At 48.5% G+C, this 27,059-nt stretch overlaps 1 protein-coding gene across 1 annotated transcript in view; it reads left to right on the top strand.

The window, feature by feature from the left end:
* Positions 1-27,059, top strand: part of LOC143925671 (uncharacterized) — a 46,123-nt gene that overhangs the window by 17,486 nt on the left and 1,578 nt on the right. The window contains exons 3-5 of the mRNA XM_077450134.1: positions 86-196; positions 23,664-24,038; positions 25,406-25,708. Of these exons, the coding sequence (XP_077306260.1) occupies positions 86-196; positions 23,664-24,038; positions 25,406-25,708 (789 nt within the window). The remainder of the gene's footprint in view (positions 1-85; positions 197-23,663; positions 24,039-25,405; positions 25,709-27,059) is intronic.

Below are 27,059 nucleotides of genomic sequence, written 5' to 3'. Positions count from 1 at the left end.
GAAAAATACTATAGAGCCCCTAATGAATGTAGAAGGCACTATATATATATATATTACATTAATTTCAAATTGCCACTTTTCTCAGGACAACAAAATGACAACGAAACCAATGTAGGAGCGATTGTGGGAGTCATTATTGGAGTGCTAATTCTACTGGTACTGATTGGTGCTGTGTATTATTATAAGAAGAAAGCAGGTGAGTGATAACATGATTACTCTGTGTTTTAATGTGAAATAATTGTGTAAATAGACTGTGCTTCTTTACTCTTCTTCAGCTACAAATGTACTCACTGCACATTATGAATTATACACTATGAAGTGCACACTAGTGTCTATGGCTCCTCTTCTTAGTTACAGTATGAAAAGGTTAAAGCTAAACTTTAAACAGTTTGTTTAGACCAAGCTGGCCCAAATTAACTATTTCCTTTAAAGTGTTACAAAACCCACAACAGTAAAATATGTATATGTAGTAAATCATGGTTGTTATACTCACTGTGGGACCTAAGGGGTTAATCCTCTGCATTGTATAAAAATGCTGACTGATGCTTTCTTTTCTGACCCTCCCATCCTTCCACTGTCCCCAATATATTTCTGATAATACAGAGCCAGGGGACAGGCTGCACATTCTCAGTTTGATGTGTATTGCTAGAGATTTTTTTTTTCTCTTGGGAGAGTACATGTGATCCGCACAGGGCCAATCAGCACTGTCCAGACAGAGGGTCAGGGGTCCTGCATCTTGATAATATAGTCAGTGGAAAAATGAAAACTTCAACAAGCTTTAACCATCCCGACCTGTCCCCTCGAAAAATGTCTCTCGGTCGGCGGAGGTCGTGAAAAGAAATTAATATTTAATATCTAATGACACTAATTAATGTGATAACATATAATGTGAGGGGTTTAAATAGATTTAAAATCAATGAGGAATTGCATTTCCTGAAGGGGAATGTAATTTGTTTACAGGAGACGTACATAACCAGTACCTCTGGAATTAAAATGACATCAGTACAATTTCCAGTGTGGTATTATGGAGATTCACCATCGGCCCATTCAAGAGGAGTAGCCATTGGTTTTGATAGACAATTGAAATTCGATATCCAAGACCGCTTAACCGACCCAGAAGGCAGATTTCTGTTCTTAAAGGGAAAAATAGGAGCAATACAATATACAATAGCAAATATCTATGCTCCAAATAGGAACCCAGATAGATTCTTAAAGAATATTGTAATAAAACTTGAGGAATTCAGAGAGGGCTTGGTAGTCCTAGCAGGTGACCTAAATTGGTGCCTGGATCCAAGGATGGATTCTTCGGGGGGGGGGGGGGGGGTCTTAAGAGCGACGCAGCAGAGATATAGGGGGTAATTAAAGCATTTTCAAAGGCCCAGCTTTTGGATGCTTGGAGGATTAGCCATCAAAAAGAGCGGGACTACACTCATTTCTCAGCGGTCCATAAAACCTTTGCGAGATTGGATTATGTCTTTATAGAACATCGACTAGTGCCCAACCTGAAAAAAGTGGAGATCAAGCCCATTACCTTATCAGACCATGCTCCAATAGTTGCCCAAATAGAAACGCAGGAAGGGACAGAGAGGGAGAAGATCTGGAGAATAAATGATTCTCTAATACAGGAACAAGGGACAAGTCGACAAATCGAGAAAGACCTGATCGATTTTTTTGAACTTAACGACACGCAGGAAATATCTAGAGCGACCCTTTGGGAAGCACATAAGGTAGTAATAAGGGGTAGGTTAATTGTGATCGGAGCAGGAATAAAGCAGGAAAAACAGAAAAGGAAGACCCAACTATATAATGAGATAGAACAATTGGAACAGAAAACTAGACCTAGAGGGTTACAGGAGAGTCAGGATCTACAAAAAAAAAAAGAGAGTTAGAAGAGCACTTGGATCGGGACAGGAGAATAAGGTTTCACGAGATAAATAAGGAACGATACCTATGGGGGAATATGCCAGGTAAATGGCTCGCAAGAAGGGTCAAGGAGCAAAAAAGTAGGACTTTTATTCCTAAAATAAGAAATAAGGAGGGGGAGCTGAAATTTGCGACACCAGAAATAGCTGAGAATTTCCATACATACTATAATACCCTGTATAAACTAGGAACAAATGGTAAAGGAAGAAAAACGAAGGAAGCGATTAGGGAATATCTCAAGAAGCTCGAGTTCCCAAGAGAAGAGAGAGAGGAAATGGAGGCCCTAGAGGCCCCCATCTCACCTATGGAAGTGGAGAGAGCAATAAAGGAAATGCCACAGGGGAGTAGCCCCAGCCCAGATGGGTTTTCTAGTAGGTATTATAAGAGATATAAGACCCTGTTAGTCCCAATACTATGTGAATACTTTAATGCAGTGGGAGAGGGCCTAGTGTTTCGTAAAGAAGCGCTTCTGGCCCATATTTCCCTAATTCTGAAGGAGGGTAAGGATCCAGAAGCGTTGGAGAGTTATCGCCCAATATCACTATTGAATGTAGACATAAAAATATATGCAAAAATAATAGCTGATAGGTTAAAGGTTCTCTTACCAACATGGGTCCACGCTGATCAGGCGGGATTTGTGCAGGGACGAGAGGGAAGGTATAACTCGGTGAAATCCATCATTCTGATCCAAGAGGCACATAAAGAGAAATGCCCGACAGTGCTGATGTCAATTGACGCCGAAAAGGCCTTTGACAGGCTAGATTAGGAGTTTATGTACGAAACCCTAAGTTATAAGGGGGTAGGGGAGAGAATGATGAGATGGATCAAGGCATTATACACTCACCCAATGGCCAGAATAAGGGTTAACGGATCCCTGTCTCGCCCCCTAGAGTTGTTCAACGGGACGAGACAGGGATGCCCGCTCTCTCCGCTGCTATTTGTTTTGAGCCTAGAACCCCTCTTGGTGGCAATACGTAGGAATCAGGATATCCAGGGTATCAGGGTGGGGGGGGTGGAATATAAATTATCGGCATTTGCAGATGATGTGTTGTTATATATAACTAATCCAAGAACTTCTATCCCCCCGATCCTGAAGGAACTGGAGTATTATGGAAGATTCTCAAACTTTAAAATAAATCTCACGAAGACAGAGATCTTAAATTTGAATATACCAGAGGAAGAACAGAGTACCCTAGCATCAAGCTCACCATTTAGATGGTGTAAGGGGGAGTTGAAGTATCTCGGGATAAATTTGACCCCACAGAGACAAGGTCTCTATGAGGCAAATTACACCCCGCTCCTAAATAAAATTAAAAAAATAATGAATAACATGAGGTTTAAAGCAGTATCCTGGATGGGTAGAGTAAATGTAATAAAAATGATTATTCTCCCTATTATAAATTACACATTCCAAATGATTCCTGTTCCGATCCCAATGTGTTTCTTTAGGAAATTAAAAACGTTAATGATGACTTTTGTATGGCCCCTGAAACGAGCACGTATACCATATAAAGTCTTAGTAAAGGGAAAAGACAAGGGGGGAGTAGCATTACCAGATGTTAAGAAATATTATGAGGCAATAATAGTAGCTAGAGTTGTAGATTGGATATATAACCAGAAGGAAAAGGGTTGGGTAAACTTGGAAATGAGACTGAGTGGAGTGCCGCTAGAAAAAATGGTATGGATACCATCTGATCAGCGGAACTTAGGAGAAAACATGAGTAATTTAATGAGACACACATTAAGAGTATGGGATAGTATCAATAGGGCACATAAATGGACTCACAATTCACCGTTAATGTCACTTTTGGACACAGATTATTTCTTACCAGGGAAAGAGGAACGTTTATATTTTAGTAGATGGGCAAGTAAAGAGGAAATAAAATTAGGAGAAATTATTAAAGGGAATAGGTTGTACACATATATGGAACTCATACAAGAGTGGGGACAAAAACCATTGGATAAATGGAGGTACACCCAAATCTCACACTTTACACAGAGTTTACCAGGCCCACTGCGGGGATTAGAGTCTTTGAGACCTTTGGAGAATTTACTGAAGGACAACAAGTGTTTGGTTCGAAAAGTATCAAAAATGTATAAAATATTAAGACAAGACCGAGATTTTTAGGGAAATGGGAAGAAGATTTAGGGGCACTAAGGAATGATGAACATAGGATAAAAATATGTAGGCTCACCCACACATTAACAAGAGAAGTCCGTATGATAGAGATGTCGTATAAATTACTATCAAGATGGTATATGACTCCTAAAAGCATGCAGAGGTTTACAGGGGCACAGCAGGCATTGTGTTGGAGGGAGTGTTCGGAAGAGGTCTCCCTCTCACATATATGGTGGAGTTGCCCTAAAATATCCCTGTTCTGGGATAAAATTTTAGAAATTATAAACCTGGTGGCACAAAAGAAATTAAAGAAAAACCCCTGGACATGTCTCTTTCACGACATTGAACTAGGAGTAATACAATATAGGAATACGATAGTCCCACACCTCCTCAATGCCGCCAAGATATTGATTCCTCGTTATTGGAAATCCAAACAAATCCCAAGAATTATGGAATGGGTTCAGAGGGTTGAACAAACGAGGAAAATGGAGGAATCATTACATAAACTACAAAACCCAGAGGAAAAAGATCATGGGGAGTGGCAACATTGGCTGGCATTGTTGGAGAGGGAGGACTGTCGCGAAATGTTTGAGGGCTAAGGGGACAGAGAGGGAGAGGACAGGGATTTTTTTTTTTTTTTGGGGGGGGGGGGGGGAGGGGGGGTCAAAGAAATTAGGGAGTGTAAGTAATTGTCAGTAGTCTATTTATATGCGAATAAATGTAAAATTGTTTATTAAATGAGAAAGATAAAGTTTGGTGACTCTAGATAACCTCGGGCCGATCGCACGTCCCCGTGACGGCGATGATACATTCGGATGTCTGCCCTATCAACTTTCGATGGTACTTTCTGCGCCTACCATGGTGACCACGGGTAACGGGGAATCAGGGTTCGATCTCGGAGAGGGAGCCTGAGAAACGGCTACCACATCCAAGGAAGGCAGCAGGCGCGCAAATTACCCACTCCCGACTCGGGGAGGTAGTGACGAAAAATAACAATACAGGACTCTTTCGAGGCCCTGTAATTGGAATGAGTACACTTTAAATCCTTTAACAAGGATCTATTGGAGGGCAAGTCTGGTGCCAGCACCCGCGGTGTGAGGAGGTGTTTCGGTGTGTTCCAGACATCCAGGACTGATCCGGTGCGATGGCCTCTTCAAGCCCAGGACAAGGGCTTGCTTCCCGGTTGAGTGAAGGTGGTGGAGCCCTTAGACTCCAGGAGTTAGTGAAGGAGGAAAGACTGTTCTTGGAGGGCCAACTTGACTTGGAAGATTGGTCCTTAAGACAGCCAGGCGAAGATGCAGAGAAAGCAGCAGAAAGAAAAAGGAAAGCCAAATCCCTGATTGTGAAAGCTTCCCAGAGCTATTGCAGCAAGATGAAAGTACTGTCTGAGCTGAGGAACCGGCGTGACAGGTCCAGTACCGTGAGGAGAGCAGAATTTAAAGAAGCAATAGACATGCTAAAGAAACAGTGTAATGTGACAGGAGAGCTTCTGTCTAACATGATAGAAAGCGCATCCAGTGAGAAGGAGTTCCTAACAAATATTGACAGGATCATGAGAGTGGCCTGTGATGAGGGCTCCCAGGCGGTGAGGCGCCGCAAGCTACTTGCGTCCCAAAGCGCAAAGATGGAGGAGAAAGAGGAAAATCCCGCCGTGGAAAGTGCCCAAGTGGTGAAGGAAAGTAAGCCGGAGGGTGAAGTATCAGAAGACCCGGTGCCAGTAAAGACCCTTGATGTAAGTGGGACTGTGACTGTGAAAACGTGCCCCAGAGAGACTGTTGTGATGGAAGAAAGTGCGGTGAAGATCTTGCCTAAAGAGACTGGTGTGGGGAAAGGAGGTGTTGTGAAAGTAGTTTCTAAGGTTGCTGCTTCTGGTAGTGCTGCTGAGAGACTTGGTAAAACCAAGGGTGACCAACCTGTGAGTAAAGAGGTTGTGTCCCCAGGTGGTGTTGGTGGTCTCGGTGAGGCAGAGGGGAAGCAACAGCAAAGAAACAAGAAGGACTCTAAAAAAGAGAAAACGCCAGTGGTACAGCTAGTAAGACTAAAGGACAAGCAAATGGACTTACCTTGTGTGTCCCCCGTGACCCCGTCCGGTTGTAAGCAGGGCAGGCCGTCAGCAGAGTTGTCGGCTGCCACTGCTGCAAGCCGGCTTCAGGGAGAGGGGAAAGGGACTGGGGAAGGTAATGGGAATGTTAAGAGCCAGGCCGGCCGGGCCGCCGCTGTGGGGGGTGTCTCAGTGGCGTCCGGCGGCATGGCTTCTGGTAATGTGGTAATGGCGGCTGCCGCTGACAGAACGCCGTCTTTTCGCGGGCAAAAGGGCGGAGTTGCCGGGCGGGAGCTTAGTACAAAGTCATTGGTGGAAAATGGCGCGCTTCCGGTGGATGGGCGGGCCTCTAGCAGGGTCAGCTCAGGGCCGGAAATGACGTCATCGGGAGCGGAAGTCGGCTGTGGGACGCATGTCCGGCCGGTGGTCAATGAAACTTCCGGTCAAACAGTTCATGCAAACATTGGTGACAGTGCTAATGATGTAATGTTGTCTGGTGGTTTAGAACCTGGTCAAAGGATTGAGTGGGGAGACTGCCCAATGGGTGACCTTGAGGAGGGTGACCCAGTACTGGATTACATTAAAGGGTTGGAAGGTTCCCAACGGGAGGGGGTACAAAGAGTTTTGATAGACTCTTGTGGAGCCCACACGGAGGTGGAATGGAACGAGGCTTGGTATTCCCTTATTCTTTCAGAGGAGGAGGCTCCCCAAGGGGTGCATCCTACAAGGGAAGGGGTTGGGGATGGCGGCTCCCGTGTTGCAGGTACGGGAGAGTTGCCCCCCGTCCCTCCTTCCCCCTCCGGGTCTGTAGCTCCCCCCCCGAAGCCTGTACTGAGGGGGTCACCAGAGGTCAGGTTATTAACTGCCTTAAAGGAAAGACGGTCGTACGCAAATGTAGCTGGTGCAAATGTAGCCTTGGACCATATTTACCACCAGTTTGGTACGGGGAACTTTCGGGTACCCCCGGCTGACCAGCCTTCAGGGGCGGGTTCATGGTCGAGGGGGACAGGAGGTCCGGAACGTAAAAGAAGAAATGTGGTCCAGCTACATTGGGAAGGGATTGGTCAGTGCCCCACCAGGGGACAGGTGGTAGACATGATCCTGTCTCTAGGCTTCAAAGTAGAAGAACTTTTTGCGGTGATTCACCCGTCCAATTCCCCAGATTTTGATATTAGCTTCATGAGCATGGTGGCCATGGAGCGATTTATCACCGCGTTTGAGATGATCTGGGGAACTGACCCTTGGAAAGGGTTTCGGGTGATCCCGCTTAGTCGGCAGGAGGATATTAAGGTTATTACCATACTGGTAAGAAACGAGAGTCTGCCCCCAGAGGACATTGCAACTTGGTTAGGGCGGTATGGCCAGTTGCAATGTCCTCTGGGTAAGTGTCGGGATGAAAAGGGGATATGGAATGGTGCCTGGAGTGCTAGGATTAAGCTCAAGAGGGCCAGTAATTCTGTTGCACATATCCCGGGCAGTGCCTTTTTGGGTAGGGATAGGATTTTGGTATTTTATCCGGGCCAACCGCGCCGGTGCTTTAAATGCGGGTGCCCAACCCATCTGAGCGCTGATTGTACGGTGGTCCGTTGTGTTAAGTGTAATGGGTTTGGGCATTCGGGGGAGGCATGCAATCTAATTTGTTGCAACCTTTGTGGCCAAATGGGCCATCCATTCAGCAGATGCCCTAGGGCCTACAAAGGGGAAGCAACGAGGGGTAGTAAAGCTGGTAGCGGTGGTGCCCCTGCCCCTCCTCCTGCGGGTCAGGGCCCTGGAAACAGGGAGGCCCGGTCCAGGCGGGAGGGTGGTGCTCCGCGTAGTAATTTGGAAGAACAACCCGTTTCTGGTGGGGCAGCCCAGGTAACATCAAGTGGGGTGGCAGTTGGGGTGGCGGTTGCCCCCCCCCCTTCGGGGGGTAATGGGGTAACCCAAGCTCCGAAGCCTCAACTTTCTACTCCTACTCCTCTCCCTCGGAGGATGCGGCTGAGAAGTCGGCCAGTGGTGGCTACCACATCCGATTCCTCGGCAGGTGAGAGTCAAACGGGGGAAGAGGACATGGACGTCTCAATTAAAGGCGCTCAGAAACGTCCTAAGGAAGTATCCGATGAGGAAGGGGAGGTAAATTGGGTGTTAGTTAAGAAGAAACCTGGTAAGAAAAAGAAGGTTTTGCCTGTTGAGGCTGAACCAGGGCCTCAGCCAGAACCAGGTGGTACTAGTATGGAAATACGTGCTTTCCTCTCCTCGGGGGAGGAATATAGTGATGAGGGTATGTAAAGTAAATTTTTTCTTTTCTTTGTATGAGTTGTAAAGTGTAAAGTGATTGTAAACTAATGTTTTGTTTTGTATTGTAAAAGTTTGTTAAAGTTCGGTAGCAGTTTACTGGAATAAAAATCTCCAGCTCCAATAGCGTATATTAAAGTTGCTGCAGTTAAAAAGCTCGTAGTTGGATCTTGGGATCGAGCTGGCGGTCTGCCGCGAGGCGAGCTACCGCCTGTCCCAGCCCCTGCCTCTCGGCGCCTCCCCGATGCTCTTGACTGAGTGTCCCGGGGGCCCGAAGCGTTTACTTTGAAAAAATTAGAGTGTTCAAAGCAGGCCGGTCGCCTGAATACTTCAGCTAGGAATAATGGAATAGGACTCCGGTTCTATTTTGTTGGTTTTCGGAACTGGGGCCATGATTAAGAGGGATGGCCGGGGGCATTCGTATTGTGCCGCTAGAGGTGAAATTCTTGGACCGGCGCAAGACGAACCAAAGCGAAAACATTTGCCATTTGAATGTTTAAAAAAAAAAAAACAAGCTTTAACCAGACACTGATAGAAGTCACAAGACTGCTATATACTGCTGATGAGAAAATATATTTAGCAGTTTATATTTACTAAAATAATTGCATTTCCATGTTCTGTGTACTGAAGGAGACCAGATATAGTGAATGCAGGGTCCTGGGTTTAGTAACACTTTAACTAAAGGAAACAAAAACACACTAATGTTAATTTTAGGGCCATATATGAGGTTGTGACAAGTAAATAGATACCCAACATGTCAAGGCTTCAAATTGCATGGTTCCATGAAATGGAGACACATTTCTGTACCCTTTAGATGGGCCTAGAATTATTGATCTGAATTTGGTGTGCAGAGATATGTGACATGTAGTGCAATCGAAGTAGGTGATTACCCTTTCCAAGCCCAAAGGAGTCACCCAAAAAAAACAAATACACGAGGACAGTGAATTTCCAAACACGAGACAGTTTTGTATTTGATAGAAAGAAAAACATAAAAAATAAAATGTTGTTGATGTTTAGGTGGTCACAGTATGGTCACATTTAGGTGGACCTGGTTAAGTACCTGTCTGTACACTAGCTGGATCTATGAGCTGCAGGAATTTTTGCAAGTGCATCACTTCCTGTGACACCACTAATTCAACCCAAGTTCAACTTTCTCCTTCTCCTGGTACTTGGATGGAATTGCAAACACTTGTTTCTTCATGGTGGCCCAAAGCTGCACAGCTCATGGTGGACCGACAACTCAGTTCATGCAGTAAAAATCATTGCAGTACAATACAAGTACACAGCTAGATGGTTAGAATTGCAGACAAAACACAACATATTGATGGCTACTTTTTGGACTCACTGGACACATATATATATATATTCATATATGAAATCACACGTAAATGTTTTATCACATGTACAGTATCTCACAAAAGTGAGTACACCCCTCATATTTTTGTAAATATTTTATTCTATCATTTCATGTGACAACACTGAAGAAATTACACTTTTCTACAATGTAAAGGAACGGCCCGGACACAGGCACTAGGGGGAGGGCCCGGCATGACGAGGGGAGGCGGACGTGAGGCGGCGGAAGCAAGGTGAGTAAGCGGTGACGTGACGACGTGCGTCGGGGTGGGCGGAGCTTGCGCGCACGCGCGAGCAGTCGGCGCCATTTTAGTGGTAGTGAAGGAGCTGTTTGCGGAGCTCTGGCTCATCCGACGGTGTTCGCCCCCCTTCCCCCCCCCTTTATTTCGGCGTTCGGTGGCTACGGGTACTATGGGGCACATTGAGGCCCTGTTTCTACGGCTCCGGGAGGAGGCTGCGGCGCGGGGTGCTGGCTGGCTGCAGGCCTCAGTCGACGGCCTACTACAGGCACCCAGCCAGGCCTCTGCTAGTGTGCCCACCGGCCCCCCTCCCCCGCCTAGGACACGTGCTCGGAGGTCCAGGCCTCCAAAGCGATACAGCCCGGAAGCAGCCAGCGTGAGGGATGGGGTTGGGAGCCAGGATCAGGCCCTGCAGACCCCGCCGGCCAAGCGGAGGCATCCTGGGGCTTGCTCGGCAGCCGGTCGGACCCCCCAGAGGCGCCGGACGCGTGGTGGTCCAGAGGAAGATGGGCCTGCACCCCATTGTCCTGCGGCTGATGTTGGACGGGAGGCGGCTGCCTCGGCGGGTCACCGACCTGGCCCGGGGGCGGCTCGGCGGGGGAGAGGTGCCTCAGCGGGTGATGGCCACGCTCTCGGAACGGCCAGGGCCTGTATTCTGGCGGAGAGAGGGAGGAAGAGGCCTGAGGGGACGCGGCCGCGTAGTCGGAGGGACCTAGCCGAGGTACGGTCCAGAGATGCGGCCAGGCGGGCTTCACCTGCCCGGCCCAGGGCTCAGCGTGGCGTTGATCCCGAGCGTGTGGCGCGGTTCAGTACGGCGCGCAGTGAGGTCGTCACTGCTGAGCGCCCGGCGGCCGTTGAGGACCCAGAGCGGCGGCCTGCGGAGGAGGATCCGGGGGAGGCCGGGAGTTCCCAAGACAGCCTGTCGGAGGGCGAATTGGTCGAGCGGGACGAGGACGAGGTGCCGGAGATGTCGCAGGGAACGGGACGTACGGCTGGATGTCCGTTGGGGCACCGACAGCCAGGTAAGGTTTCTTCTTCTGCTCTCTCTTCTCCCTGTCCTGTGCTAGATAAGGGGGTTTCTGTGGGTGGTTTTCGGGTTGTGGACGCACCTGTAGTGCGGGGGGTGGGCGCTGGCGGGGCGGGTTCTGGTCTGAGTGCCGTATCCCCTGGGACTGCGGGGCCCCTTGATGGGGGGATGATACAGACTTTGCTGGCGGGCCTGCGGGAGGTTCTGGCGCGGTGCGAGGCTGGTGCGCGGCCTGCGGCTGACGCTGCTCCGGTGGCGGCGTGGGCTGCTGCTCGTACCTCTGCGGCGCAGGGGGCGGGGTTAGGCCAGGCTGTGGCGCTGGGGGCCGCTGTGGGCACTGCGGCGGCAGGGGTGGCCGCTTCTGGGGCTGCGTCTGCGTCCTCGTCGGCTGTGCCGGTGACACCGGCGCCTGTCGGGGAGGTCGCGGCGAGTGGGAAAGCGGTTGTTGGTGCCGACGGTGTGCGCCTGGCGGACGCCGCGAAATGCGAGGTCTACATCTGTTTTGAGGGGCCTTTGGGCGCTCATTTGAAGACTGAGGTGAAAGACCGCATTTGGAAAGGGGAGTATGTCGAGATTTTCTCCTTATTGCCTTTGGAGAAGTTTAACTTGGATAAAGTTAAGCCCGACGAGAGCAAGAAGGAGGAGGAGGAGAAGCGGCGCTACCGTCTGATTCCGCGTACGTTTGCTAATTGGCTGCAGGCGTTTGCGATATTGGCGAGTGTTATCGGTGAAAAGGCGCCGGAAAACTGCTCCCCCCTTTTTTGCTATCTCGATTCCATCGGGGAGGCCCAGAGAGTTTATGGGGGTACCGCTTGGTTGCGCTATGATGAGCAATTCAGGCAGAGGAAGGCGGTCCGTCCGTCCTTGAGATGGGATCACAAGGACATTAGTTTGTGGATGAAGTTAATGTCGTCTCCACGCAGTGTGTTGTCTCCCTTTCAGGGGGGGGCGGTGGTCAGGCAGCTGCCGGACAACCGGCCGGCAATCGCTTGGGTTTCTGCTGGCAGTTTAATGCAGGTTCCTGCAAATTCGGGGCTAAGTGTCGGTTCCGACATGAGTGTTCCTCCTGTGGGGGCTCCCACCCGCAGTCTAGGTGTTTCAAGCAGGGTCGCGGGAGAGGGGGTGATTCTGGAAAAAGGGAGGACGCCGGTGAGGGTAGGAAGGATGGTTCCCTTCCTAAGGCGCTACCCTGATCGGGCTGCGGCATAGTTGCTGGAGTTGGGGTTTACCGAAGGTTTTCGGTTGAACTGTCAACTCCGGGTGGTCCCGCCGGTGGCGGATAATTTGAGGTCGGCAAGGGAACAGGCTGGCGTTGTGACTGAGAAGTTACTAAAGGAAGTTGCTTTGGGGCGTATGGCTGGCCCCTTTGAGCGGCCGCCGCTTCCTGATCTTGTTATTTCACCGTTGGGTGTGGTTCCAAAGAAGGAGCCGAACAAATTTCGGCTCATTCACCATTTGTCTTACCCGCGCGGGGGGTCGGTCAATGACTCTATTGATCCGGGCCTTTGCACGGTGTCGTATACTTCTTTTGACACGGCGGTCGCTTGGGTCTAAAGTTTTGGCAAGGGAGCGTTGCTGGCGAAGACGGATGTTGAGTCGGCCTTTCGCCTCTTGCCGGTTCATCCCGACTGCTGCCGTTTGTTGGGTTGTCGGTGGCAGGGTCAGTTTTTTGTTGACTTATGTTTGCCCATGGGGTGCGCTATTTCTTGTTCTTTGTTCGAGCAGTTCAGCTCGTTTTTGGAATGGGCGGTCCGGGATGTCACAGGCTTGCCATCCGTCATCCATTACTTGGATGATTTTTTGTGTATAGGGCCGGCAGATAGCCTGGTCTGTGCTTCCCTGTTGGCGACGGTTCAGCAGCTTTTCGATGTTTTCGGGGTACCGTTTGCTCCCGATAAGACTGAGGGTCCGGCCACGGAGCTGCGTTTTTTTGGGGATAGTGATTGATACCGTGAGGATGGAGTGCCGTTTGCCTTTGGACAAACTGGAAGGTCTGCAGTTGGAGGTTGCTGGGGCAGTGAGGGTGAAGAAAATGCAGCTGCGGGATTTGCAATCCCTTCTCGGGAAGTTGAATTTTGCTTGCCGCATCATGCCGATGGGGCGTGTTTTTTGCAGGCGCTTGGCGGCGGCCACGGCCGGTGTTAAGGCGCCGCATCATTTTGTTCGGTTGGGGCGGGAGCATAGGGCAGATTTGAGGGTGTGGGACTCCTTCCTTGCAACGTATAATGGCCGCTCTCTCTGGTTGGGGCAGGTGGTGTCGAATTTTGATATGGAATTGTTCACCGATGCGGCTGGTTCGTGCGGCTTCGGGGCTTTTTATCAGGGTCGGTGGAGTGCGGGTGAGTGGCCGGAGGCTTGGAGGGTGGATGGTTTGACTCGCAACTTGGCGGTGTTGGAATTGTTTCCCATCGTGCTGGCGGTTGAGCTGTGGGGTGAGGAGTTCCGGGACCGCCGCGTGCGTTTTCATTGTGACAATATGGGGGTGGTGCAGGCCATTAACAATAACACGGCCTCCTCCCCTCCGGTGGTGCGCTTGTTGCGACACTTGGTTCTAAAGTGTTTCTGCATTAATTGTTTTGTGACTGCTGTACATGTTCCGGGGGTTGATAATTCAGTGGCTGATGCGTTGTCTCGTTTCCAGTGGGACAGATTTCGTCAACTGGCTCCGGATGCGGAGGTGAGCGGGATTCCTTGCCCGGATTGGTTATGGGACATCGTGTTGCCACAGCCCAGATGTTGATTCGCAGATCGGTTTCCGAGGCTACTTGGAGGGCGTACAGCAAGGTTTGGCTGGAATGGGGTGCCCTGATGCGGGAAGTGGGGGATTGTGCTCTCGATGAGGACAGGGTTCATGTGCTGCTATATTTTGTGGGTAGGAATTTCGAGAGTGGGGTGTCGGCATCCCATATGTCCAAAAAATTGGCCGCTTTGGCCTTCATGTTCCAGTTGGCGGGTCAGCGGGATGCTACTAAGGCGTTCATGGTCCGGCGCGCCATGCGTGGCTATCGCTCGGGTCGCACGGCAGCTGACAAGAGGCGCCCGGTTTCTTTTCGGATTTTAGGGGATGTGGTGGCGCAGTTGGGGGTCGTTTGTTTTTCGCAGTTTGAGAGGGTTTTGTTTCGGGCTGTCTTTGTACTGGCTTTTTTCGGGGCCTTTCGGGTGGGCGAGTTGGTGAGTAGGAGCAAGAAGGGGGTAGGTGGTCTGGATGCGGGGGATGTGTTGGTGCGTGACGATACGCTGAGGGTGTTCTTGAAGAGGTCAAAGACCGATCAATTGGGCAAGGGGGCCTGGGTGGAGCTGAGGTCGATTCCGGGTTCTTCCTTGTGTCCGGTGGCGGCTGTGGGGGAATTTTGTCGGCTCAGGCCTCCGGTTGGGGAGGTTTTCTTCCAGCACGGGGATGGCTCTGCCGTGTCCCGATTTCAGTTTCAGGCGGTGTTCAAGAAATGCTTGGTGGCTGCGGGATTGCCGGCCGCGAATTACTCTTCTCATTCGTTCCGTATCGGGGCAGCTACAGAGGCGGTTCGGTGGGGTCTGGATGACAGGGTGGTTCAGAAAATCGGTCGCTGGGAGTCAGCGTGGTTTAAATTATATGTGCGCCCCCATTTGTTGTGAACTCTTACGTACAGTCGGGCACGGGGGTAGGAGGTGCTTTCCGGTTGTGCATTTTTTCACCTGGTTTTTCCTTTTTTTTTGTCTCTTCCTTTCCTGTTTATGTTGTAGCGGGTGGGAGCTGCCTGTGTGACGTCCCCCCCCCTCCCCCTCCTCCCCCGTCCTATTTCTGTGTTTTTCTTTTTCTTGCAGATTCAGACTCCTGCCTGGTTTGGATCATGGGACATTCTTACGTCTATTGGGGTGCCAGGAGGGCGGATGTCAGAAGAGATGGCAGGCTGTTGGGTTTGTCCAGGGAGGAGGGCACGGTGCGCTGGTTGGGAGTCCCAGGTATGTTGTGGTCCAGGGTGGTGCCCAAAATGCACCGGTACGCACGGTTGGACCGTCCCCCTGATGTGGTTCTTTTGCATGTTGGGGGTAACGATCTGGGTTTGCGCTGCTCGCGGGAGTTGGTGTGGGACATCAAATTTGATCTATTACGACTGCAATCTTCTTTTCCAGACACTATTTTTGTATGGTCTGACATTGTGGCCAGGACTGCTTGGCGCTTGGCTCGCTCTGTTGCGGGCCTGAACAGAGCTAGGGTTAAGGTGAACAAAGCGGTGGCCAAGTTCTTTGTGCGGAACGGGGGTTTGGCGGTTCGTCACCGGGATTTATTTGCGTACAGATGGTGTACACCTGAATGCCATCGGGATTGATCTTTGGCAGCTGGGTTTGCAGGATGGCATTCAGCGGGCGTTTAGGATGTGGAGGGCGACACGCACGTAAGGTTTTCACATGCGCGTGCTGTGGCATTGGGTCTATGGGGTCTTTGAAGGTGGTGCTAAAAAATAATGGAGGTCTAGGGGAGTTGGGCTCATATGGAGATATGGGTGTCCATTCCCTTAAATAGTAAAGATGGTGCAGAAGGTTGTATCTGGAAGGAAGTTGATGGTTTTTTGTCCCCGAGCTTTCGTAATACGCGGCGGGGGGCCTGTTCATGGGTGTACCGATACAACTAGTTGGTTGAAAATGATAATTTACCTTCAAAGACCTCTAGATCAAAATGTGTAATACGGGGTTATTTATATATTTGGTTTATAATGTTTTTGTTGTAAAATGTATTTATATGCATTAAGTTATGTTTTTTATAAGATTTTTGTATTTTCATATGTTGATAATAATAAAAAGAAGGCTGCTATGGCCATTCGACTCCAAAAGAAGAGAATGTGTCGTCTGGTCAATTTATAAGCTATTTACGATAAGAGGGGGTATTGTGTTGTTTGGGGAGCCTCACGAAATAGGCCTCTCCCTTAGTCAAGTAGTGAGTGTACAGCTTGTATAACAGTGTAAAATAACTCAACACACAGCCATTAATGTCTAATGGCTACAAAAGACTGACCTATCAAAGACTCCCCCCATCACAGATCCCCCATTACAGATCCCCCATTACAGATCCCCCCATCACAAACCCCCCCATCAGAGACTGACCAACACAGACCCCCCATCACAGACTGACCCATCACATACCCCCCATCACAGACCCACCCATCACAGACTGACCCATCCCAGACCCCCATCACAGACCCCCGTCACAGACTGACCCATCACAGATCCCCCATCACACACTGACCTAACACAGACTGACCCATCACAGACCCCCATCACAGACTTGCCCATCACAGACCCCCCATCACAGACCCCCATCACACAATGACCCAACACAGACTGACCCATCACAGACCCCCATCACAGACTAACCCATCACAAACCCCCCATCACAGACTGGCCCATCACAGACTGACCCATCACAGACTCCCCATCACAGACTGACCCATCACAGACCCCCCATTCACAGACCCCCATCACAGACCCCCCATTCACAGACCCCCATCACAGACTGACCCATCACAGACCCCCCATCACAGACCCCCAATCAGACTGACCCATCACCGACCCTCCATCACAGACCCCCATCACAGACCCCCCATCACAGACCCCCCATCACAGATCCCCCATCACAGATCCCCAATCACAGACCCCCATCACAGACCCCCATCACAGACCCCCATCACAGACCCCCATCACAGACCCCCCATCACAGACTGACCCATCACAGACCCCCCATCACAGACTGACCCATCACAGACCCCCATCACAGATCCCACATCACAGACCCCCCATCACAGACTGACCCATCACATACCCCCCATCACAGACCCACCCATCACAGACTGACCCATCCCAGACCCCCATCACAGACCCCCGTCACAGACTGACCCATCACAGATCCCCCATCACACACTGACCTAACACAGACTGACCCATCACAGACCCCCATCACAGACTTGCCCATCACAGACCCCCCATCACAGACCCCCATCACACAATGACCCAACACAGACTGACCCATCACAGACCCCCATCACAGACTAACCCATCACAAACCCCCCATCACAGACTGGCCCATCACAGACTGGCCCATCACAGACTCCCCATCACAGACTGACCCATCACAGACCCCCCATTCACAGACCCCCATCACAGACCCCCCATTCACAGACCCCCATCACAGACTGACCCATCACAGACCCCCCATCACAGACCCCCAATCAGACTGACCCATCACCGACCCTCCATCACAGACCCCCATCACAGACCCCCCATCACAGACCCCCCATCACAGATCCCCCATCACAGACCCCCATCACAGACCCCCATCACAGACCCCCCATCACAGACTGACCCATCACAGACCCCCCATCACAGACTGACCCATCACAGACCCCCATCACAGATCCCACATCACAGACCCCCAATCACAGACCCCCATCACAGACCCCCAATCACAGACCCCCCATCACAGACCCCCATCACAGACCCCCCCATCACAGACCCCCCATCACAGACCCCCCATCACAGACTGACCCATCACAGATGTACCCATCACAGACCCCCAATCACAGACCCCCCATCACAGACTGACCCATCACAGAATGACCCATCACAGACTCCCCATCACAGACCCCCCATCACAGATCCCCCATCACGGACCCTCCATCACAGACCCCCCATCACAGTCCTCTCTTGATTGTAGATTCCTGTCCTTATCATAACGCACAGCACTCCTTCTCGCCCCAGAGCCCTACCTTATTCACATAGCACAAGACAGAAAGCATGGCAGCCCTGGACAACGGGTGGGACTTATATAAACGTTGCTTCTACAGGAGTTTTGTGCTATGCCTGTAGAAGCAACTCAATGTTATCCTATGTGTTCATTAGTTATGCATCATAGACGTAAAGTGTAAGCAATGGAGGGTAGCTGTATGCAAAATTAAAACACGCTAGGATGCAGCAAGCCAGGTGGCAGCAAAGGTAGCAATGCACTATATCTATATGCAATCCATGGAGGGGACAAGTCAATGCCAGTGAAATGTATACGATGATGATAGAGGTGACACTAATGCTGCGTACACACAATCAAACAATCTGGTGGAAAAGTCTGGCAAACTCAAGTCCGCCGGACAATCCGCCCGTGTGTAGCCTTAGCTTGCCTCAATGTCAAAGCAATGTGCCGTTAGTATAAGAGGAGACTCCTCTGTAGTGTAAAAGCCAGCTAAGGCACACTCCTCTGATCGATAGACTACTGGTAGGCCCATACAGATTACCATGCACATACAAAGCTGTAATTAGCAACGAAGCAAAACAGACACAGCTTAGTTTCAGGCGATAGTAATGCCGCGTACACACGATCCGAATTTCGGCCAGCAAAAGACCGATGAGAGCTTTTCATCGGAAAATGTGACCGTGTGTATGCTCCATCGGAATTTAGCTGGCCGAATTCCCGCCAGCAAAAATTTGATAGCATGTTCTTAATTTTCCCGATGGAAATTCCGATCGTGTGTATGCAATTCCCATGCGCAAAAACTCACGCATGCTCAGATTCAACAACGAGATGGAAGCTATTGGCTACTAGGTATTGAACTTCCTTTTTCTAGTCCCATTGTACGTGTTGTACGTCACCGCGTTCTTGGTGGTCGGAATTTGGTGTTACCGTGTGTAGGCAAGACAGTTTGAGCGGAAATTCCTTCAGAATTCTGACAGGAAAACCATCATAGCTTTTTCCGACGGGAATTACGATCGTGTGTACGAGGCATTAGACGGTCATTAGTAGTGGAAGCAGATTCAAATTAATAAAAAGTTCTCCTACATTGCCTTGAAAATGTAGTCATACCCCTTGAAATCTTCCACATGTTGTCATGTTACAACCAAAAACGTAAATGTATTTTATTGAGATTTTATGTGATAGACCAACACAAAGTGGCACATAAGTAGTGAAGTAGAAGGAAAATTATGAATGTTTTTTCTAATTTTATACAAATAAATATGTGTAATAAAAGTGTGTGTGTGGGGGGGGGGGGGTCATTTGTATTCAGCCCCCTTTACTCTGATACCCCTAACTAAAATCTACTGGAACCAATTGCCTTCAGAAGTTACCTAATTAGTAAATACGGCGGACTTAGAATGTAGTTTTACACTCTTCCCGCCGGACTCGCATTTCGGCGGACAATCCGGCCGTGTGTGTGCCAGTCCGCCGTACTTTTGAAATGAACTGACTTTTCCCGCCCGGAGAAAAGTCTGCTCATTTCGAGCCGGTCTCCAGGATACGTCGCTGGCCCCGCCGCCTGGTATGGACTTAAAGGGGAACCCCAACGCCGAAAAAAATCGGCGTGGGGGTCCCCCCAAAGTCCACAACAGACCCTTGTCCGAGCGCCCCCCCCCCTCCTGAGCTGTACCAGGCCGCGTGCCCTCAACATGGGGGGTGCCTTAGGGAAGGGGGGGCCGCGCCACCCCAAAGCACCTTGTCCCCATGTTGATGAGGACAAGGGCCTCTTCCCGACAACCCTGGCCGTTGGTTGTCAGGGTCTGCGGGCGGGGGGCTTATCGGAATCCGGGAGCCCCCTTTAATAAGGGGGCCCCCGGATACCGGCCCCCCACCCTATGTGACACCACCCCTTGTCCCTATATAAGTGGCAGCGCAGCGCGTCCCTGGCATTGCGGCCGGAGAGAACGTCGAGTCAACATCTCCAGGAGAAGAAGAAGAAGAAGAACGCGGTGGCCCGGCAGAAGAACCGAAGAGGGGGACAAGACCCCCGAAGTCGGAAGAAGAGGCCGCGGCGACGAAATTCCGATCGTGTGTATGCAATTCCCATGCGCAAAAACTCACGCATGCTCAGATTCAACAACGAGATGGAAGCTATTGGCTACTAGGTATTGAACTTCCTTTTTCTAGTCCCATTGTACGTGTTGTACGTCACCGCGTTCTTGGTGGTCGGAATTTGGTGTTACCGTGTGTAGGCAAGACAGTTTGAGCGGAAATTCCTTCAGAATTCTGACAGGAAAACCATCATAGCTTTTTCCGACGGGAATTACGATCGTGTGTACGAGGCATTAGACGGTCATTAGTAGTGGAAGCAGATTCAAATTAATAAAAAGTTCTCCTACATTGCCTTGAAAATGTAGTCATACCCCTTGAAATCTTCCACATGTTGTCATGTTACAACCAAAAACGTAAATGTATTTTATTGAGATTTTATGTGATAGACCAACACAAAGTGGCACATAAGTAGTGAAGTAGAAGGAAAATTATGAATGTTTTTTCTAATTTTATACAAATAAATATGTGTAATAAAAGTGTGTGTGTGGGGGGGGGGGGGTCATTTGTATTCAGCCCCCTTTACTCTGATACCCCTAACTAAAATCTACTGGAACCAATTGCCTTCAGAAGTTACCTAATTAGTAAATAGAGTCCATCTGTGTGCAATTTAATCTTAGTATAAATACAGTTGTTCTGTGAAGCCCTCAGAGGTTTGTTAGAGAACCTTAGTGAACAAACAGCATCATGAAGGCCATGGAACACACCAGACAGGTCAGGGATAAAGTTGTGGAGAAATTTAAAGCAGGGTTAGGTTATAAAAAAGATATCCCAAGCTTTGAACATCTCGTGGAGCACTGTTCAATCCATCATCCGAAAATGGAAGGAGTATGGCACAATTGCAAACCTACCAAGACATGGCCGTCCACCTATACTGACAGGCCGGGCAAGGAAAACATTCATCAGAGAAGCAGCCAAGAGGCCCATGGTAACTCTGGAGGAGCTGCAGAGATCCACAGCTCAGGTGGGAGAATCTGTCCACAGGACAACTATTAGTCGTGCTCTCCACAAATCTGACCTTTATGGAAGAGTGGCGAGAAGAAAGTCATTGTTGAAAGAAATCCATAAGAAGTCCTGTTCTGTGAAGACCAAAATTGAACTTTTTTGGCCTAAAAGCAAAATGCTATGTGTGGCAGAAAACAAACACTGCACATCACCCTGAACACACCATCCCCACTGTGAAACATGGTGGTATCAGCATCATGTTATGGGGATGTTTTTCTTCAGTAGGGACAGGGAAGCTGGTCAGAGTTTATGGGAAGATGGATGGAGCCAAAAACAGGACAATCTTAGAAGAAAACCTGTTATGCCGCGTACACACGATCAAACAAGCGGGTGGAAAAGTCCGGCAAACTCAAGTCCGCCAAACAATCCCCCCGTGTGTAGCCTCCGGCATACTTTTTTGACCCGAAAGTACGGCGGACTTAGAATGTAGTTTTACACTCTTCCCGCCGGACTCGCATTTCGGCGGACAATCCGGCCGTGTGTGTGCCAGTCCGCCGTACTTTTGAAATGAACGGACTTTTCCCGCCCGGAGAAAAGTCTGCTCATTTCGAGCCGGTCTCCAGGATACGTCGCTGGCCCCGCCGCCTGGTATGGACTTAAAGGGGAACCCCAACGCCGAAAAAAATCGGCGTGGGGGTCCCCCCAAAGTCCACAACAGACCCTTGTCCGAGCGCCCCCCCCCCTCCTGAGCTGTACCAGGCCGCGTGCCCTCAACATGGGGGGTGCCTTAGGGAAGGGGGGGCCGCGCCACCCCAAAGCACCTTGTCCCCATGTTGATGAGGACAAGGGCCTCTTCCCGACAACCCTGGCCGTTGGTTGTCAGGGTCTGCGGGCGGGGGGCTTATCGGAATCCGGGAGCCCCCTTTAATAAGGGGGCCCCCGGATACCGGCCCCCCACCCTATGTGACACCACCCCTTGTCCCTATATAAGTGGCAGCGCAGCGCGTCCCTGGCATTGCGGCCGGAGAGAACGTCGAGTCAACATCTCCAGGAGAAGAAGAAGAAGAAGAACGCGGTGGCCCGGCAGAAGAACCGAAGAGGGGGACAAGACCCCCGAAGTCGGAAGAAGAGGCCGCGGCGACGAAGAAGAATGCCGGGCTCCTCCGCTAGTAAAAGAGCTACAAGAAGATAGCGGAGGAGTCCGGCGAGAAGACCCCCGAAGACGGAAGACACCCGGAGCTGTGCAATAAACTATTTTATCTTGTGTGTTGTGTTTTTTTTGTACTTTATTTTACAGGTGAATGGGTAGGGGTACATTGTACCCCATACTCATTCACATAGGGTGGGGGGCCGATATCCGGGGGCCCCCTTATTAAAGGGGGCTCCTGGATTCCGATAAGCCCCCCGCCCGCAGACCCCGACAACCAATGGCCAGGGTTGTCGGGAAGAGGCCCTTGTCCTCATCAACATGGGGACAAGGTGCTTTGGGGTGGGGGGGCCGCACGGCCCCCCCATTCCCCAAGGCACCCCCCATGTTGAGGGCACACGCCTGGTACGGCTCAGGAGGGGGGGCGCTCCTCCTTTCCTGGCCGGCCGGGTAGCGTGCTCGGACAAGGGTCTGTTGTGGACTTTGGGGGGACCCCCACGCCGATTATTTTCGGCGTTGGGGTTCCCCTTTAAGTCCATACCAGGCGGCGGGGCCAGCGACGTATCCTTCGCGGGCCCCGCCTACCTGGAGACGCGCTCGAAATGAGCGGACTTTCCTCCGCGTATGTGGGCGAGTCCGTTCATTTCAAAAGTACGGCGGATAGTACGGCGGACTTAGTACGCCGCATTAGTCCGCTCAAAAAGTGCCGTGTGTGGGCAAGTAGCCCGTTCCGAAAGTCCGACGGACAGTCTGGCGGGCAGTCCGCCAGACTAAGTACGTCGGACAGACGGCTACGTGTGTACGCGGCTTTAGTCTACAAAAGACTTGAGACTGGGGCGGAGGTTCACCTTCCAGCAGGACAACGACCCTAAACATACAGCCAGAACTACAATGGAATGGTTTAGATCAAAGCATATTCATGTGTTAGAATGGCCCAGTCAAAGTCCAGACCTAAATCCAATAGAGAATCTGTGGCAAGACTTGAAAATTGCTGATCACAGACGCTCTCTATCCAATCTCACAGAGCTTGAGATATTTTGCAAAGAAGAACGGGCAAAAATGTCCCTCTCTAGATGTGCAAAGCTGGTAGAGACATCCCCAAAAAGATTTGCAGCTGTAATTGCAGTGAAAGACGGTTCTACAAAGTATTGACTCCGGGGGGGCTGAATACAAATACACGCCACACTTTTCAGACATGTATTTGTAAAATATTTGGAAAACCATTTATCATTTTCCTTCCACTTCACAATTATGTGCCCCTTTTGTGTTGGTCTATCACATAAAATCCCCAAAAAATACATTTATATTTTTGGCTGTAACATGACAAAATCTGAAAAATGTCAAGGGGTATGATTACTTTTTCAAGGCACTGTATATGAGTAACAGTGACTTGCTGCTTCCTCTTCTGCAACCGTAAGTCATCTGCCTCTCCTGTGTCTTACAAAGTCACTTACCGCTGTATCATATAAACGCTAAAAGTCTACCGCCTCTCACTGCTTCGTTGAAAATATTTTGCTCATCACCTAATAAACTAAAAACAAAGCCAACCATCCTTGACTGGTTCTTTTCTACTGTGTGGATTATGGAAAATTCCTGTTGCCTGGCTGTACATGAGAGAGGAGACCCAAAAATCAAGTGGCCCCTAAGGGGGTACACTACATATGTAAAACCCTTCCATGTTATGTTCCTTACAGGTCCATATGCCATGTCAACTGTAATAGCTGTAGTAATGTTCTGTGCACTTTTCAAAGAGTATATAAATAATTCACACTGATTACATTTCAAACAGGTTCTCAGAAGTGTTCAATGGGTGACATTGAGAGTCCTGTGTGGATTGATGGTGCGAAGACCGTGTTGTCCTGCAAAGCATCAAACTGTACTGGGGATGCCCAAGTGATCTGGGTCATTCAGTCTAAGGATGGGACAAGACTTGAGGTCTCTGAGAATCCATCCACAGATATGGAGGAGGAAGAAGCTTTAATGTCCATGGAGTACAAAGTAACAAGGAACATTGTCAGCCAGAAGAAAGGAAAACTCCATGATGTAACCACAAAACTGACCTTCATTCCTTCCATGTCCAGACATCTGTGGACCACTGTGACCTGCAGGATTTCTGATAATAAAGAAGTGATGGAGAAAACCTATGGTCCCAACTCCATTTTAGGTAAATACAACTTTTTATCATAATACTAACTTTTATATCACAGCTAATCTCTACCACCCACCACCTCTATACGGAGATATGCGATTGCTCCCAGACCCTGCACCCATATTCTGGAGGTCTCTTTATCTTCTAGTCTGTGGTGACAGAATCCCCGGTCTTTAGTCTATATACATAAGAGCATTCTGTACTGTCATTATGCAAACAATTAGATTTAAGTCTAATTGTGGAAAATGAAGGCTAGACAGTTAAAGTGTATCTAAAGCCAAATCTTTTATAAGTTTAGGATAGATTGTGGAAAATCATCTTCGATCATTTGTCAGGTTTTGTTACCACTGGGGTAATTCACTCATTGTGACCATTGTCAGTGGAAAAATCCAAAATTTTGAGTTGGAGAATAAAAGTAAAATATTATATAATTGGGGGCACTTGTTGGAGTGACAACTTAGTGGGAACTTCCTCATGATTTGGAGAGATTTCCTCTTATGTCCCGTTGTGTCCACAGAACCTGAAGTGAAGGGAAAATTTCCAAATAGATGAAAAAAATAAAATGACAGAGGTTTTAACCCTTTCATACTCTATTCAAAATTGAAAAAAAAAGTTTTGACTTTAGATATACTTTAATGTTTGATAATTGAGAATCTTCGCAATTGCTGTGGATCAAAAAAGAAAAATCCCAAAAAGTATCTTGAGAAAAATAATGTCAGTATCTAATCCAAGAGAAATAGACTTTATTATATTATCATTGTACTGTCTTCCATGTAGCTTCACTTATGTTTAATTCATTGAAATCCTCAAGCCTTTAGATGCAGTAAAGAAATACAGAATTTAAGCTCTACCCGAGTCTTCCAATACACCAAATACTGACATTGCAATTACAGTATTTAAAGGAAATTCCTATATTATGGACAGAATTCTCATAATGTAATTCAATTATAGTTTTGTGACATCAGTAATGACCGTGGAGGCTTGATTTTTTTTTAATTACATTTAAATTTTAGCTTGCATTCTTATCAGTTTTTTTTTTTATTTCTTCCGTTAATATTTGAATAATAAATACCTTCACTCATCACCTTCCCCTAGCCATATAATTTTGGTTTAAAATGATGGAACAGAAGAAGTATCCTATAATCTTTACCACATCTGGTGCAGGTGTATTTTTAATAAGAATGCTGCAATAGGTAAAAACTGTCTGGGAACTGTGTCCAGTTCTGTGCTTCATTACTCGATTACTCGAACACCAGATATTGATTATTTTGAAAATAGTTTCCTGGGTAGTAATCTTCCCTACACCCTGTCCTGGGGATGTTACAAGTGTTGCTTCTCTTTGTCATCTTGAGTTGAAATAAACTCATTACTTTGTTCTACAGCCAAACCCAAGTTCAATGAGCCGGTAAAGTCAACACTTTCTCCCCGGGGAGAAGTAGAGCTGTCGGCTACCTTGCAAAGTTTTTATCCAGAAAAGATGGAGATCAGATGGAGCTCTGAAAGTGCAAAATATCAAGAAAAATTCCAATCCAAGGAAAATAGAAGCAATTATGGCAACACATTTAATCTGGAGAGTAAATGTACAGTGCCTGGGGAGTTGTTCAAAAATCCGGAATTTAAAGTCATGGTGACATGGAAACATGAATCTATGGAGTGCCCAGAATTCCGGGAACTGTCTGCAAAAGGTAAGGAATTAGGACCACCTTATTATTTCCGTATAGCCACACATTCTCCTGGGATGTTTTCCTGTTAGCTGATTTTTAGAGAAGAATTCCAGGTATGGTATATAATATACATGCATAGTTACGTTGGACTAGTTTGGACCACTGTATATATGTATATTCCATACCTTGTCAATGCCCCTGGAAGGTGAAAGTCACTGTAGTAGACAGTGATCTCCACCTTCATTGATCTCTACTAATTTCCAGGTCACATGCTGAATGGTTGCCCTACTGCATTGTAAACAGGAGGTCGACCGTTTGACATGGGTGCCACTCAGAGAATGCTTTGTATTTCCTGAAAGAACACAAAGTCCCTGTACACACGGTCGGAGATTTCCACAACCAAATCCGTCGGATTTTGCCCGTCGGATTTTGTCCATCGGATCTTGTCCGAAACTGTTGCATACACACGGTCGGACAAAGTTGGGGAAAAAATCCGATCTTTCAGAACGTGATGACGTAATTTTGTTATGATGGGACTACATTCAGGCTAGTAGCCAATAGCTTTGATGTAGGAATTTGATCTGAGCATGCGTGGCACTTGGTCCGATCAAAATTCTCTACACATGATCAGAGTATGTCCGATCAGCCCAGTTGGTCGGGAAATATTTCCAACATGTTGGAAAATTGGGTCCGACGGATATTCCAACGGAATCAGTCCGATGCATGCCACACACAGTCGGATTATCCGACGACACGGTCCGATAAGACGCATTCCGACAGATTCTCCGATCGTGTGTACAAGGGCAAAGCCTTCTCTGATTGGATGAGGTGGAAGGCCATACTGGGGATGTCAAGCTCTCTACCTCATCCAATCAAAGAATGCTTTACTTTCAGACCTTTCATTCAGGTCAACCTCCTGTGTTCAAAATACATCAGGACAACCACTCATAATGGAACAAAGAATCAAGTGAAGGTCACTTGAGTAGCGGTGTTTACTTTAGTGATTTTCAGCTTCCAGGTGCATTGGTCAGATATGGTTTATACCAGTGATGGCAAATTTTGGCACCCCAGATGTTTTGGAACTACATTTCCCATTATACTTAACTACACTGCAGAGTGCATGAGCATCATGGGAAATGTAGTTCCAGAACATCTGGATTGCCAAGGTCACGCCATCACATATGTACAATAGTTACATTGATCAAAGCTGGACCAATATAACTATGCATAAAATATCCATAGCTGGAATTCTACTTCAACATATTTTTTTAAAAACATTTTTGTTGATCAAATGTGTTAGAATGTTAATTTCTAGAATTATAACATTTGGAAATTGTATATTGTTCTTAAACCACAATTTTAATGATGTTAT

This window comes from Lithobates pipiens, unplaced genomic scaffold (genome assembly GCF_037356315.1).
Source record: "Lithobates pipiens isolate NorthernLeopardFrog02 unplaced genomic scaffold, aLitPip1_a1.2 Scaffold_22, whole genome shotgun sequence".
Classification (NCBI taxonomy): Eukaryota; Metazoa; Chordata; class Amphibia; order Anura; family Ranidae; genus Lithobates; species Lithobates pipiens.
This window is presented reverse-complemented; position numbering and strand designations above follow the sequence as displayed.